General features: G+C 41.7%; 1 protein-coding gene across 1 annotated transcript in view; it reads right to left on the bottom strand.

The window, feature by feature from the left end:
- Positions 1-8,336, bottom strand: part of TWIST2 (twist family bHLH transcription factor 2) — an 81,549-nt gene extending 73,213 nt beyond the window's left edge. The window contains exon 1 of the mRNA XM_034785750.1: positions 7,611-8,336. Within this exon, the coding sequence (XP_034641641.1) occupies positions 7,649-8,131 (483 nt within the window). The 5' untranslated portion in view covers positions 8,132-8,336 and the 3' untranslated portion in view covers positions 7,611-7,648. The remainder of the gene's footprint in view (positions 1-7,610) is intronic.
- Between the last annotated feature and the right edge of the window lie 7,101 nt (positions 8,337-15,437).

Genomic DNA, 15,437 nt, shown 5'->3' on the forward strand with positions numbered 1-15,437 from the left:
GTAACAGGGGTGCTGTTAAAGACTTGATCCCTCTGTCTGTCCTGGCTATGCAATTAGGTTTGTTTGTATTTTAAACACAAACATATGATTTTTAAAGTATATCCAAACAGCTTAAACCAAAAGAATGATCACATAAATTACAGCATACAGAATTTTGGTGGTCAGATTGATCAGAAACTTAATTTCTCATTTTAGAACACATGTTTGGCAGGTCTTGTATCTTTTAAGGAAATGCTAAACTTTTTCTTGGGGGTGGTGGTTATCAAGACAAAATTATCTTATTAAGAATTCAATTAAAGCTTGCACAGGCTCACTGGAACTAGTCCAGTAAATGTAAATCAAACTGAACTAGCAGACATCTGCCCCCTTTTTATTTTCCAAGTTTAAAGGCAGAGAAGAGAAGAACATGGAGGTGGGGCTGTTGCTCATTTCTAGTTGTATGTATGCAGAAGCAGCCAATGGCAATTTTCTTTTTGTTTTCTGATCACTTCTGTGTGCCCCACAGAACCAGATCGGCATAGCTGCTGTCTTTACATAACTTGTTGAGTTAAATGCGTTTGATATCAGGGTGCCTCTGGCATTGAAACTTACAAAATTAAAACAGAACATGCAAAAAGTCCCCCTGTAGAAGCAGAAATGCAACTCTAAATTGTAGACTTATGTTTTCATGTTTACAAAATAGCTCCCCAAAAGGAAGAACTCCAGAAACTTTTTCTTTTGAGAGCAACAGAACTGCAGTCAAACTACCTGCTGCCCTTTCCTTTCCACAGACTCTCAGTGAGACTATGTAACAGGGACATTGCAACTTATTTTGATCTAGCATCTTTTCTACAAATAACACAGACATTTTCTATCGAACGCTTTACTGAACATGGTACGAATGCTCTGCTTCCTCTAGGCTGTGCGAAAGAAGGAAACATACTGTGACGTTGCTGTGTTGAAAAACATACGTTGTCCTTTGGGGAGTTGATTTGCAACAGCATTACAATAGATATAGTCTGGCCTCTTGACTGGACTAGATGAAAATTATTAAACAAAAAAGTCCTTGCTCTCAGAAGCATATCTCCAAAGTTTAAAAATATAGGCTCTGACTTCTAAAGGAAAGTCAATGGTAGTTGGGCCTATAGTTCCCTGCAGCTCCTTTGAAAATCCCAAGTATATATCTATAAGTAACACTTACCAGCAATATTGTTATTATGATTGTTTCATATTTGCACTGCAGTATTGCCAAGAAGCCCCAATCAGGGATTAGAGTCCCATTTTGCTAGGCACTTTACATGTATTTGAATCCATTGCCGCACAGGATATAACAACACTTCTTTTAGGCTCTAACCTCACTTACATGGATGCAAATCCACGTTTCAAATGATTGATCTGGCTTTTCCCAGTGTCAATGTGATCAGGAATAGGCTCTATTTACAAGGCAAAATGTTGGAGTCAGCAGACTCTAAGCTGGTGATTTGCATGGAAGTTCAAGTGGCTTGCACTATTTTCCAAAAGAAAGCCCTGGTCTAATATAAAGGAGGAGAGACGTACATTGAAGAGCCATTTTAATTCCTCCCCACTAAAAGTGAAGATCGTGGGCCAAGGGCTACTCTCTTGAATCCATGCAACCCCGTTGACACCAGCTGGGTTATATGTGTGTGTAAACAAGAGCACAATTTGACCCATACATTTTCTATCTACATAAAAGGCTCAGCAAGGGCTCTGCCTTGCAGTATTCAAAGTCAAGCTCCCACAAAAGTCAAATAAAGGACAGGATTCAGCGCAGAGCCGCAGATAAATTGATGTCTGAGAGTTGAGCAAATGTGTTGCAAATGAAGGCCCTAATCCTGCAGTTGTAACTGCTCAGGGAGTTCCTTGTGGAACCTAATTGAAGCCTGATTGCAGGATTGGGGCCATCATTAGAATAAAGTGAGAAGCAGAGAATATGTCACCATGAAAATGAAAAAGCCCCATTAGTATCTAATGCACTAAAGAATCATAAAATTCGGCTGCCTAAGGTTGGCTCCCTGATTTGTTCATTAGAGCTTTCAAAAATCCCGACTGACCTGTTTATGATCATTTTATCCAATATGTTTGATGGGGTTTGGGGGGGAAAGTTGAGGGTACATGTGTGGCGGTGTGGGAATCTCAGGGATTTATTGACTAGCTGAGTTAATTCATTATTTGTAGGTATTAGTTTTCACTGCTGAGTGGTCATCACCTTCAGCTGTAAATCCAATTCATTGTTGGGGGGGGTCTAGAGTTTTTTTGGGTGGACTTTTTTACTATTTGAATCTAGCATGATAATAATTAATTACTATGATGACGTTTGTCAGCTGGAGAACATCCCAGTATTCCTCACTTCTAAATTTCCTTAAGAAGTAAATCATAAGCGTTGGCATATAGTATTCTCCAGTCGCTTAGAGTAATCCGTTGAGATGTTCAGCTAGATTCTCAACTGGTGTTTATCGATTATGTCGATTTACACCAGCTGAGAATCTGGCCTGCTATTCTGGGGTTTTCTTTCTAACAGCACAGCTGTTTTTTTACGATTAAATTGCATTCTGCTTTTACTTGGTGCCTACTCAGAAAGCTAAAAAAGAGTCTATGCTTTCACCAAAAGGCAACTTAATTTCCTGCTCGTGTGCATTGATCTATTTTTACTCTGGAGTTCTGTAGTGTTTTCTGACCTGTTCCCCGACTCATCAAAATAGTCCTTCTGCTTGAACTGAGACATACAAACTTTAGATTTGGAGATTTCAAAGCCATGCAGAAATGCGTCGCAGAACTACAGCTATAAACGTAACTTTATTGCTAAAAGAAAAGTGATACAATATGTCACCAAAAGAGATTTCAGCTGCAGTTATAGAATCCATCCTTGCCCCATTGCATAGAAGATGGTGCAATGACCAGCAAGCATGTTTTACTATTTCATCTATTGCTATATGTATGAAATAAGCCTAACAAAAGCTAAAGGAAGGAAGATATAGAAAAAGAATATGAGGACAATCCACAGTTCCTTGTTGCAATCTGCACATTTATATTTTTAACAAATAGAAGTCTGTATTCTCTAAATTTGAAGCTATTCAGTGCAGATGACCACCAAATTAGCTAAAGTGTATACATTTATATTTTTCCTTAATGATCCTTCCTTGTGTCTCCTTCATGACAGGACTTTCAAAGCAGAATGACTTCAGTAGGTTGAATAACAAAACGTTTGTCATTGTTCTAAAGTGTCCTTCTGTTTCAGGCCAAAATGTCTCTCTATCGTGCACAGACTTGATATTTTCTAACTTCATATGATCAAGAAATGTACATCTGGGATTCTGAAGCATGAATCATGGACGATAGAAAATTATCTTTCATGTATGTGCAAATGCATGTATGAATGTGTGTATGAATACGTATAATGTGGGTGTGAATGTATGTATAATACTTAGTGCATTGACTTACACCATTTCATGCTTTCTTCAGTATTTTTTCTTGTGTCTTTATTTGGGTGGTTTGTCTCCCATTAGCTTTGGCTGGTTGACTGCTATGTATTTGGTTGATACTGTGTAGCAGATTTATTCTTTCCCAAGAAAAGACACAAATGTAAACAGACCATCTAGAATGCATTTTGCAGGGCTTTTAAATATACCAGCATGTAAAAACTAAACCTATTAATGTAAATACCAACTTTAAAAACTTTCCTGTCAAATAAGTATGTTTACATTTTTAGTGGTGCATTTAAAAAAAATTGGGCTTTTGAAAAAAGATTTAGTTATAGTATCATGATACAACCAGTTAACAACAGTTAACCAGCTCTACACTTTGAGTGGTTTCCAGAAGAAATTGTTTTGTTTCTATAAGGACAAAACAAAATAGAGATGCTAACCAATCTACTCACTTTTTCCATTGAAGAAACTCCTAAAGTCATAGTCAAATCTTAAGGAACAATCACCTGGATGTTATAAAATACACCCATTTACTAAAACCTTCTTCCAAAATGAACAAGGTTGGCAAATGCTTTCATAATATAAGGATCGATTCATGTAATGTATACAGCCTTTTATAAATATATAATCCCGCCACAGTCCTTAACGGTAACTCAAATGTAAAAAGTAATGCTGACAAACAGATCTTACTAACATGCTGGTGTAGAACTATATCATCATCATTGGCTGGTGCTTGCAAGGTTACACTGCTTTAGTTCTGGCTTTTATTCTTGTCCTACCGACACCTCTGATTAGGTACTATATTTCCACGCTTCTTACCAAAAGAAATAATGGAAAAGAATCTTTTTTTCTGAAACTGTCGACTGTTTGGAACATCTCAGACATTCTAGCTTCCAAAAAAATAATTGAGTGGGGTGAGGTGAGGTATGCAGGTGCTAGGTAGTAAACAGCTGGAGTGCTGGTGTGGATGTGTGTGTTGCCTGCATTTGTATGTTTGTTTAAACATCCTATAGCTTGATATGCTAATTGAAGTGAAAAGTTGTGTCTGTTTCATGTGAAATTACAGGAGTATGTTTTCTTTAATTACATGGAACAGACCAGAAAAATCTCTGATTGCTGGATAAGTCAGCAATGGTCACCTACCTACTGGCATTCTCAAATGCCAGGTGGCATTTCCCCAGTTCCCAGGGCTCTGATTTTCTAATCAAAAAGAGCCTCTGATTTTTCTGTGGAACAAGCTCTTTAGCTTCTTCAAAGAGAAATCATTTCTTGCCTGTTTCTTTTCAAAACCCAGGCTAAAGCAAAGAAATGTGGATAATATAATTAGTAACAAGCGCCTGATCCTTCATTCTGTCTCATAGTGACATTCCTCAGAGTTGCAGAATTCCTACAAAATACAGGATCAGGCCCCAAATTTGTTTAGCCATTTCCTATGTTTTTTTCTTTCACCCAAACAACGTAGCAAACGTTCTTTTTGTGCATCAAAGTTTCCTCTGATGGACAAATGCACACAGGATTCCATGCTAAAAGGATAAGCCACACTTGCAAATTTCTCCAAGTTTCTGGAAGCACTTGTAGCGCTGGAAACAATTGTTTATGCCTATAAATGATTGACCCAGACACTTGCCACACTGCTCTTTAGCAATAATGTTTTCAACAGTGCCACCACAAAAAAACATTTTTTTTAAATGGAAGGTTTTGGTTTATTTACTATGAAAGGAAATAATTGTTAAGTCATGTAAGGAAAAATAAGAAACAAATAGACCACTTCCAACATTTGCTAGGAGGCCAAGTTACAGAAAAGATACCATATACCAGTTCAGCATGAACCAGATGAATATGTACTGTATACGCTTAAATGTGTTCTTCAAAGGTCTATTTGGATACAAATAATTTTCAACTCTAGATTTAGCTATTTCATTGTTATTAATGAAAGTCTGAACTCACTGTCTAATTCCTCATATAGGGACTATTTCCTAGTGTTCACATTCAGTATCTTTCTCATCAGACCAATCTGAACTCTAATTCTGTTGACACTGCACTTGAAACATTGTTGTTGTTTTTTAAGAAAAACGTTGAAATACCATTATCTGCTCCTAATGTACAGAGGGAAGGATATACAGTAGATAACAGATTAAAATAAATTGACTAATGACAGCAAATAATTTAGGAAACAACAGAATAAATGCATTGTTCCATTGTAGAGGTTTAGTATTCAGCCAATCTAAACTCCTGAAGAAATATGTGTTTGAGACATTTTACATCTGTTTTTGACAAAGACAACAGAAGATTCCCATAAAGGAGGTTCCCCTCCCCTTCTTATTGCCTTAGCCTTTTTTAAACCATATTAACAGAAGGAAAGGCAATGCATTTTATAAACCGAAGTTTAGAGTTTGTTTGAAAAAGCTATTTTGTTCAGTTGTTTGCAGCTGAAGCTACAGCAAAGCCACATATGTATCAGGGGAGACCTGTCTTTTTTCTGGCCATGATAACAAAAGTAGTTAACTTTAAATATTTAAATTGCCTGTTAGTGTGAGATGGATAGACTTTTTAGAATAATGAAACTAACTTCTTTCTAGGTTTTCATGAAGGGGTGATAGAAACTCTATTGAAGATATTAAAATACAGAGTATTTCAAACACAAATGAATCATGAAGTTGTTAAAATGCTGTATAAAATGTTTAAAATCTACATTTTACTCCTTTGCCTATTATTGCCTAAATATTGCCTATTTCAGATTAAATGTTGCCAATTGCATCAAGTTTCTTGTCTGTGTCCTAGTTATTGATAAAACAAATATGGATTTGTATAAAAAAAATTCTGGCTAATGGATCAACCTGAGCTTTCTTTATTCTTTTAAGGAGTTAATGTCATCTGGATAATTAACCAATTTCATTTACACTACTGCATGTTGTACTACAAAATGTGAGTGTCCCCTTACTTTCATTTCCTTGTTTACTGATAAATATTTGTAATTGTATGATTATCTTATCTGTCTTTTGGTCTGTATTTTATCTTTGGATGTTCTGTGCGAGGCATGCAAACAATAGGAATAGATGTAAACTCTGAAATACTGCATGATTTATAGATGACTGAGAGGTGTTTCTTAATTAATGTAAAGTTATGACATCATTTAGAATAATTTAGGGGGGTTGCCTAAGCACACCTCCTCTCCCCCTTCTGCCCTCCAGACTCCCCCACCCCTCAAAAACCCCAACACAATTAAAAAGGAAAGATAAGAGGAAGCTGTTTTCTGGTAATGGAAACTGATGAGGACGAGTTCAGTGCCCCGAGTAAATAAGAAATGATGTTCAAGTCCATAAGAGTTTGATACCAGCCTTAACTTTACTCTAGGGAAGAGAAACCGAATATGAACTTGACAGTGGGTTTGTTCTATCTTTGTTTGCCTTTTATTTGTAAGGGGGGGGAAGGGAAGTGGACACAGCACAGACAAACAAGTACAGAACATCTGCTGATCATACAAAAATGTTACTAAGATCAGAGCAGAAATTATTCTTCACAGGATCAGCTGACCCCCCCCTTCCCAAAATGGCAAAATTGTAAAAACACTTAAAGCCTATTTTGTAGGTGCTGGTTCTTTTAGAGCACAGACATACACCAAATCCAATAAGCAGCTGTTTCAGGTCTTGTCAGTGTGTTTTACTGGCAGTCTTTTTCCTCTCTTTTGAAATTCTTCTCTAAGAAAAGTACTCTTGCAAATTTCACACCATTCGCCATTCAACGTTACAGCTCCCCTCTTGGTAGCAAATCATTTAAAAGACAGCAGCAGTGTATAAACACATTGAATTTAAATCTGAACATATCAAATGTTTTACTTACTAGAATTTTCTCTTATTTTTAGATTGGGGTGAGTGGAAGGGGGAACAAATGTAATCTTGATCTTTAATCTAGTTGTTTGTGGCCTACACAAGAGAATAATTGAGACACTGTGATGGAGAGAAATGTTTTCTCCCCTGTCTAGATTATCATCTGAATCCTTTCTGTCTTACTTCTGGACGGCTGCTGGATTTTCAAGGGGCTATAACATTTTGGGTTCCCCATTTAAAACAAGCTTAATATTTACGTTATAGCATAGACGATGTGAAGCTTCATCACTAAAACAAGGAGACCTGTGGCAGAATTCAATAAGATGCAGTTAGAAGTAAAAAGAAAGAACCAGGTACCTACCCCTTTGGCAGTTGTATTTGCTTTTGCCCAGGTACTGGCTAGTGGGAGGCAGACATGGACCAAGCTCCTTCCATCCTCCACACTGAAAAGGCATAACTAAGCCGCTCATGGGCCACATAGCTGCAGCTTGTCATCTTATTGTCCATCTCGTCACTCTGTAGGACCTGGTAGAGGAAGTCTATGTACCTGGCTGCGAGTTTGAGAGTCTGGATTTTACTGAGTTTGTCAGAGGGCAACGTAGGGATGATTTTCCTCAGGGCTGCGAAGGCTTCATTGAGGGACTGAGTCCTCTGCCTCTCTCTGACATTGGCCAAGATCCTTTGGCTTTGGAGTTCTTCATAAGATTGGGAGCTGGGACTGGACTTTTTCCCCCTCTTGACTGGGTTGGGGCTGCCATCTTCACTGGATTTCTTACTGTATCTCCTCTTCCTGCCAAATCTCTTTGGCTGCCTTTCCAGCTCCTCTTCACTGGTCCCCAAGCTATCCACAGGGGAAACAGGAGAACTGGAACTTTCTTCCATTCTTTCTGCAAGAAGGGGAGGGGAAGAGACTTTTCCCCCCTCCTGATGTGGTGTGAGTGTGTCTTAAATGTGTTTTAAATTCCTGAGACAGATCCTTTGGAAAAAAACAGGAGTTTTTTGCTGACCAAACGTTTTCCAGGTTGCTTGAAGGGCTCTTATTTCAAGGACGGGGTTGTGCAAAAACTGAGGTCTTGGAGAGAGGAAGTTATTCTAACTTTTTTGGAAACTTTAGCTGGGCTCGGTTGCTAAATAGTTGTCAGAAGTGAGGGAGGTGCAGGGCTCCTTTCTGATTGGACAGCCAGGCCAGTGGGAGGAAAGCTTTTCTCCTGCTAAACTTTCACAGTTTTATGTTACACTTAACTAAAATCTTGGGAATGCACCTCCAATAAAAGACAGTTTGCAACCACCGCTCCTCTCTCCCCCTTTCGATATATATTTGCAGCTGTGGGACGCCCTCACGTGCTAATTCAGTGGGGGTTATTTTGTTTGTAAACTTTGCAAAGTGCCTAGGTTCTAAACAGGCATGCAACGCTGTGTCATTAAAATATCCAGTGCAGCCCCCACTGATAATGCATTAGGACAATGTCACTGCGTATTTTCAACCTGAAAGACAAAACTTCAGGCTGCATCACCAGGCTATAGGTTCTGCAAGAGATTATGACACAAGCATTTTATTGATACCTGGAATGAGTCTCGCAAATGGGCTCTGCTTAAATACTCATGTCAACCCTCTGATCTAAAATTTAATGAGGGAGGAATAACAGACAGACACCCCCTTACACCTCCCTCCCTAGCTGTTTGAATGCACACAGTAATGACAATCTTGCTAATAAGGTTTACACCACTTTGCTCAGTTTAACAGCTTCTCTGTCTTCTTATAATAGACAAAACACTTAATTTTTTCAGCCTTTAGGACATTCATTCTGCCACTTCTTTCACAGTAGCTTAGGGAAGTAGCTCATACCTTTGTGCTGTGCTAGGCTGATGGGAAGAAATCATTGTCTAAGTCCCAAAGTTTCAACTGTGATCAAAGTGATAAAAGTCAATTATTTTATTTTAATGCAAAATGAGAGCAACTCCTGCAATTTACAACACAATGATCTAAACTGATGAGGATTATTAGTAGTAATATTTATTATTTTTACAGAACCAAAAGGAGCTAAATACATCGTTGCCAGCTATAATATATAGCACAAAGTGGAACCAAAGTATTGAATTTTGAATGAAGCAATGAGTATTTTGAAAGGGTGCTGGGTGCATTTTATATGGGTGTATCAATATCCTATTTGATTTTTTAAAATAGATAGTATGCACATTGTTTGTTAAAAGGATGGGTGCAGATTTCATTTGCATTGCCCTCTCTCACACCTTACAAACAGGAGGGATCACCCTAGGCGACAGAAACATAATGGAGAGGGGATATGTTTTAAAACTCAGAGCTTGAACTAGAAGGATTTCTGTCAAGGGGAGTTATAGATCTCTAAAATAATAGTGCATATTGAATGACTGGAAACAAATTCGGATTCCCCTCATGTTTCCCCATACAAGTCAAGTCCCATAACCAAAAACTCCATCTGGAAAAGCAAAAGCCAGAAGCAGAGTCCATCTTTGGGGTGCAGGGTTAGCTGAGGGGTGAAAATGAAGGGGGTTACAGAGGGATGAGGAGGAACAATGGGGGTGGGTCTGTAGAGGGGGATGGGGATCTTTGGGTGCAGCATGGGGTTAATTCTAGGAGGTGGGAAGAGCAGTGGGGTAATGCCAGGGTAATGGGGCAGTAATAGGGATAATTACAGAGAGCTGGGGATCAGATGCCAGGTATTTATAAGGGATGAACAATGGGGTGGTGATGGAGGAACGGGGTCCCAGGTATTCACTGGGAGATGGGGAGACCCAGGGACTCAACTTCCCCCTTTGTCCCCACATGGCTTGTGGCTGCTGGGGAGCGCAGGGGGAAATGCCCAGTGCCAGAGTGCCCTTGGCTCCCCCCACCCCCGCCAGGCAGGACGCTGCTGCAGAGTAGGCCCTGGCTGCCAGAGCTGTGCTGAAGCAGCCCAGGATCAGCATCCCCTCCCCTCTCCCGCACAGCCAGCAAGAAGGGGCATCGGGGGGGGGGGAGGGGGAGGCAGAAGCTGGGAGGAAATGTCAGGAAAAGCTGGGGAGGGAGCCTGGGAAGCAGGGGATGGAGCAGGGAGTCTGGGGGTGCAGATGCTGGAGGGGGGGCAGAGGCTGGGGGAGGAAATGGCAGGAGAAGCCTGGGGGGCAGAGGCTGGGGAGATGGAGTATGGAGTTGGGGGGGGGCACAGATTGAGTGATGAGGGGGGCTTCTTGAGAGGACTATTTGGGGACCAGGAGGAGGCAGGGAATGTGGGGGTTGAGTCTCAGTCGGAGGTGCCAGAGGGTGAGGGGTCACAGCATGGAGTAAAGTTCAGGGGACATAGGTACGAGGGGGGGACAAAGGAGGAGCAGGGGACAGAGAGAAGTACAGGGAGAAGCAGAGACTGGTGGGGCTGAGTGGTGAGCCAGGGAGGCAGGGTGTGTGGAGAAGATCTCAGGAGCAGGATCTCTCTCTTGGCTAGATATGAGAGATGGAGGTGACAGACACTCCCAGACAAACCCATCACAACCTGAACTATGGCTCACTGAAAGAGCAGGCGATGCCTTGTGGAAAACTCTGCAGAGTGCTCCCTGGAGAGACAGTGCTGGTTAGTTACCGTATCAGGTTGGCATTTCGCCCTGTGTCCTGCTTCTGTTGTTAATATCCATGGCGCTGCCATGAAAACAGGAGCCTTGATATCTGCTCCTCCAGTTTTTTCCTCTCCTGAAACCATGGTGCTCGGTTTGTGACTTAAAAAGGACAGTAGTTGCCATAATGATTATGATGCGGGAAACTGATGAGAAAGGGTCCAATCCTGCTCTCAGTACAATATTATAAATCTGGAGTATCCCTGTTAGGTTCACTGGAGAAAATCCCGAGTAAAATGAGAACAGGATTTGGCCCTGTGACTTCAGTTGGAGAATAAATAGCAGGAACAGATGAATTCTTGAGCAGCAAAGATCATGTTTTCAGTTATAATAATTTAAAAGAAAAGGAAAGAAAAAAAATCCCAGGAAAAAATTATATCAGAAGAATTGTTTCTGAACAAATTTCTTTGCAGAGTTTTCCAGTGAGCATCAACACTTATTAATGGAAAAATAATGTCTGGTTTGAGTGGAAAGCGCTTTGCTGGGTGAAGGAATGCCTGGAACTCACTTGACTAGTGGTAGGTAATGTTTATAGTGGAAAGACTTCCCCAGGGAAAGCCTGTGTTTGTTTTCCAAAGGAAAGGTTTTCAGGTGCAGCACAGAAGTCCGAGAGCCACGGCAGTTTTGCAAATAGACTTTTAATCCAGTTGAAAACCCTGTGGAGTCAAATGTGAGGGATGCCTCCTACCGTAGGTTGAATTCTAAGGCCAGGTTTGCAAAAGAGTTCAGGGCCTGGCTGTAAAGGCTCAGCATCTGCAGCTGGGGCCAGATTTTCACGAGGGCTCAGCACCCAATATACCCCACTTTGCTGAGCTCTTTTGAAAATCTGGCCTCACTTGCTAAATTCCATGGGAGAGCCAGAGCAGATGGTGACTCTTAACACTGTGCAGATCTGGAGAAGAATTTTGCCCTTCGTTAAGGACAAATGGAACATGCAGTGAGAAGTTAATAGTGATGAATTCTGGTGTGCTAGTTTATAGTTACTATGCCATTCTGGTGCCATTGGAAGTAACTCCATTGAAGCCTTTGTAGAATGTATGCTCTAGTTCAGTCACAAGTTACTGGCCTCAATGGAGGAATCACTGGGTGAATTTCCATGGCTTACATTATGCAGGTGGGTGAACTGCATGGTCATAATTGTTGAAGCTACGAAGTCAACGGAGATACTCCAATGTGAAACTAGCCTGACAGAGACCAGAAACGCTCCCATAAATTGTATTCATTATGTAGCTAATGCGTTTAGAAATCTTATAATCTCAATGTTTGGGGTGATTTTGAAGTATAAACAGAATCATAATGCACAGAGTGACCCAGGGAAACCAGCAGTGAAAATTCCAAGGAAAAGTCTCTTTGTCTAACCTCTAAGAGCAAGATTAGATCAGAGTGAGCAGGTTAGCAATAAAGGGACCTGGTTCTTCCATTTCTTATGCTGGATTTGCAGTGGTATAACCTGTTAACCTCAATGGAGCTATTCCTGGTGTGCAAGGTTGGTCACTAAAACCAATTCAATTGTGACAGTGATGTGATTAGATTGGTGTGGACCAAATGTGTTGTCAGAATACGTAGACACATCACTGAAAGTCCTGCAAGGACTGGTGGGAGAGGAAAGCCTGATTGTGGTTTGGAATAATACACAGGCGTGAGAGGAGGCCAACCTGGATTATGGTTGGAGTCTACAAGAATAAGAGGACACGTGATCCTGCTTGCTGCCCTCCCAGAGCAGGTGGGTGAGGAGGCATGGCAAGTGGACAGATATTTATAATGCACTTTCTTCTGATTTCTTGCAACAATTGCTGATAGATGGTCGTGTTTTGACACCTTTCCTCATGCTGAGTAGTATCTTACTTCCCTAATTGAAATGGGACTACCTGGAGGTACTGCTCGTCGTCATGAATAAGGATGGTAGAAGCTGGCGGCAAACAACTGTGTTTTCATACCAGGTGCCAAATCTGCAAGGCTGCATTGTCTAGTGCGTAGGGCACTGGACTGGGAGTCAGGGGATCAATTTCTATTCCTGGGTCTGCCACTTGCCTGCTGTGTGAGGTCTTTGGAGCGGGGACTTTCTCGCTATGTGAATGCACAATGCCTCCCTAACACAATGGGGCCATGATCTCACTTGGAGCCTGGAGACACTAATGTAATATAAATAATCAATAACAAATCCTGCTTGCCTTACTCATGCAAGGGACTGTTTACCTGAAAAACACAGGCAGGATCTGACCCATAATGGATGTTATTTTAAAAAACTTGGACCAGCATAGCGCATATCCTCTAAGTTATCTACCTAATTTCCTTTTGAAGCTCTTCATTTTCATGGCAGTCTTCGTTAGAGGAGATTTATGGTATAACAAGGCTGTATTGTAACTACCAACAGTGTAAACACACCCAGCTCTGATCAGACTCACTGGGAAGACTCAGTGTATACGTATACACTTTACAGCCATAGAGCCCCCTAGCAGTGCTTAGTGCCAGACTTAACTACAGTGTTGACAATACTGTGGATACCTTCCCTTAGAACAGACTGAATGTTCAGGCAGCTGGTCCCCTGGTACTGGTGAAATGTAATCTGGTCCCTCAATAATAGGGATAGGTATGTATAAGGTATGCAATATTCTTCTTCTGTATGGCTTACAATCAGCAGTGTTAGATGTCCCAGTCTAGGTTGGTGAGCCACTTGCTTGCATCTAGTGACATGGAGTGGATGGCAGAGATACCATTGGGATATGATCGTATGGGATATTGCTGGATGTTTGTTTCTGCAGTTAAAAGATCACTGGGTTTGGTCCCCTCTGAAGAAGGGCTAGGGACCGACTGGCTAAGCAGCAGTTCTGCAGAAAAGGACCTGGGGATTACAGTGGACAAGAAGCTGGATATGAGTCAGCAGTGTGCTCTTGTTGCCAAGAAGGCTAACGGCATTTTGGGCTGTATAAGTAGGAGCATTGCCAGCAGATTGAGGGACGTGATCATTCCCCTCTATTCAGTATTGGTGAGGCCTCATCTGGAGTTCTGTGTCCAGTTTTGGGCCCCACACTACAAGGAGGATGTGGAAAAAATAATAACTGATAATAATGCAGTCTAGTTCAAGATGGCAAAATGAGGCTCCAGAGGGAAGACAGGTGTTTTCCCTGCCAGTTCTCTACTGCTGCTGCTGTAGAATCTGTATTTGGCTTGATTGCTGCTCTCCAGTCTCCCAGCTTTGGGTGTAAAAAGATTCTGGAAGGTAAAACAGAGAAATAATCATTACAAGAGAATCATAGAAATTAAACATGGAGACGATGCATTAGATCCTCCAATCCATCTCCCTGCTAGTGCAGAATTGTTCCTTGTAAATACATATTGTAGTGCCCTGGTTTTAAACCCTTTTTCATTTGCAGACCCCTAAAAAATTTCGACTGGAGATGCGGACCTCTTTGGAAATTCAAACTTCAGTCCGCAGGCCTCTGCCATAGAAGTCTTAGACTGAAAACTGACTGAACAGAATTCAACTATCCATGTTGCACATGCGTGGCATGGCATTTGATGCAGCATGAGAAAGGGTGCTAAACTGCGGGCTTCTATGGTAATGCCAACACTTCTGGGTTTTGACCTGCAGGTGGGGGTATTCACATACTTTTGACTGAGCAGAAAAACGAAATGCCTTGTCTGGGATCTGAAACTTTATTTTCATTGTCACCTTTCGTGAACCCCGTAGACATAGTCTGCAGACCCCCAGGGGTCCGCAGATGACAGGTTAAAAACCACTGTGCTAGTGCAAAGTCCTAAGTGAAGGGGTGTCTATCACATTCCTAAGGAGAATATTCTACAGTCTAGACGCGATAGATCGACCCCCGAGCGCTCTCCCATTGACTCCTGTACTCCAGCGCCATGAGATGCGCAAGCAGAGTCGACGGGGGAGTGGCAGCAGTCAACTCACCGCAGTGAAGACACCATGGTAAGTCAATCTCAGTATGTCGACTTCAGCTACGTTATTCACGTAACTGAAGTTGCGTAACTTAGCTCGATCCCACCCACCCCCCAGGCAGGGCTGGCTTTAGGCCGATTCCCCCAAATCGGGCCCCGCACCTAAGAGGGCCCCGCACCTGCGCCCAAGAGGGCCTCATGCCCTAAAGAAGAGCGCCTTTTTAACTTAGGCGCCTTTTTAATTTTTACTTACCCGGGTCTTCGGTGGCATTTCGGCGGTGTGTCCTTCACTCGCTCCGGGTCTTCGGTGGCACTTCAGTGCCACCAAAGACCTGGAGTGAGTGAAGGACGTGCCGCCGAAGACCTGGAGCGCCACCAGGTGAGTCATCCCTGCCGGGGCCCTGTCGAAACTATTTGAATCGGGCCCTGCACTTCCTAAAGCCGGTCCTGCCCCCCAGTGTAGACCAGGGCTAAATTTCATCCCATTACTCCTGTTCTTATCCCCATAACTCCAGATTATACCTGTCTCCTAGTTATAACTCTGTATATTGCTTGATGAATTCTCTGCCCACTCTTTGTTTGGCTCATTCACATATGAGATTATGAGAAGTATCTTCCCACCTTGCGGATATTTACAGGAGCTCTGCTAATCCAGAATGCAAAC

The sequence above is a fragment of the Trachemys scripta genome, chromosome 11 (assembly GCF_013100865.1).
Source record: "Trachemys scripta elegans isolate TJP31775 chromosome 11, CAS_Tse_1.0, whole genome shotgun sequence".
Lineage (NCBI taxonomy): Eukaryota > Metazoa > Chordata > Testudines > Emydidae > Trachemys > Trachemys scripta.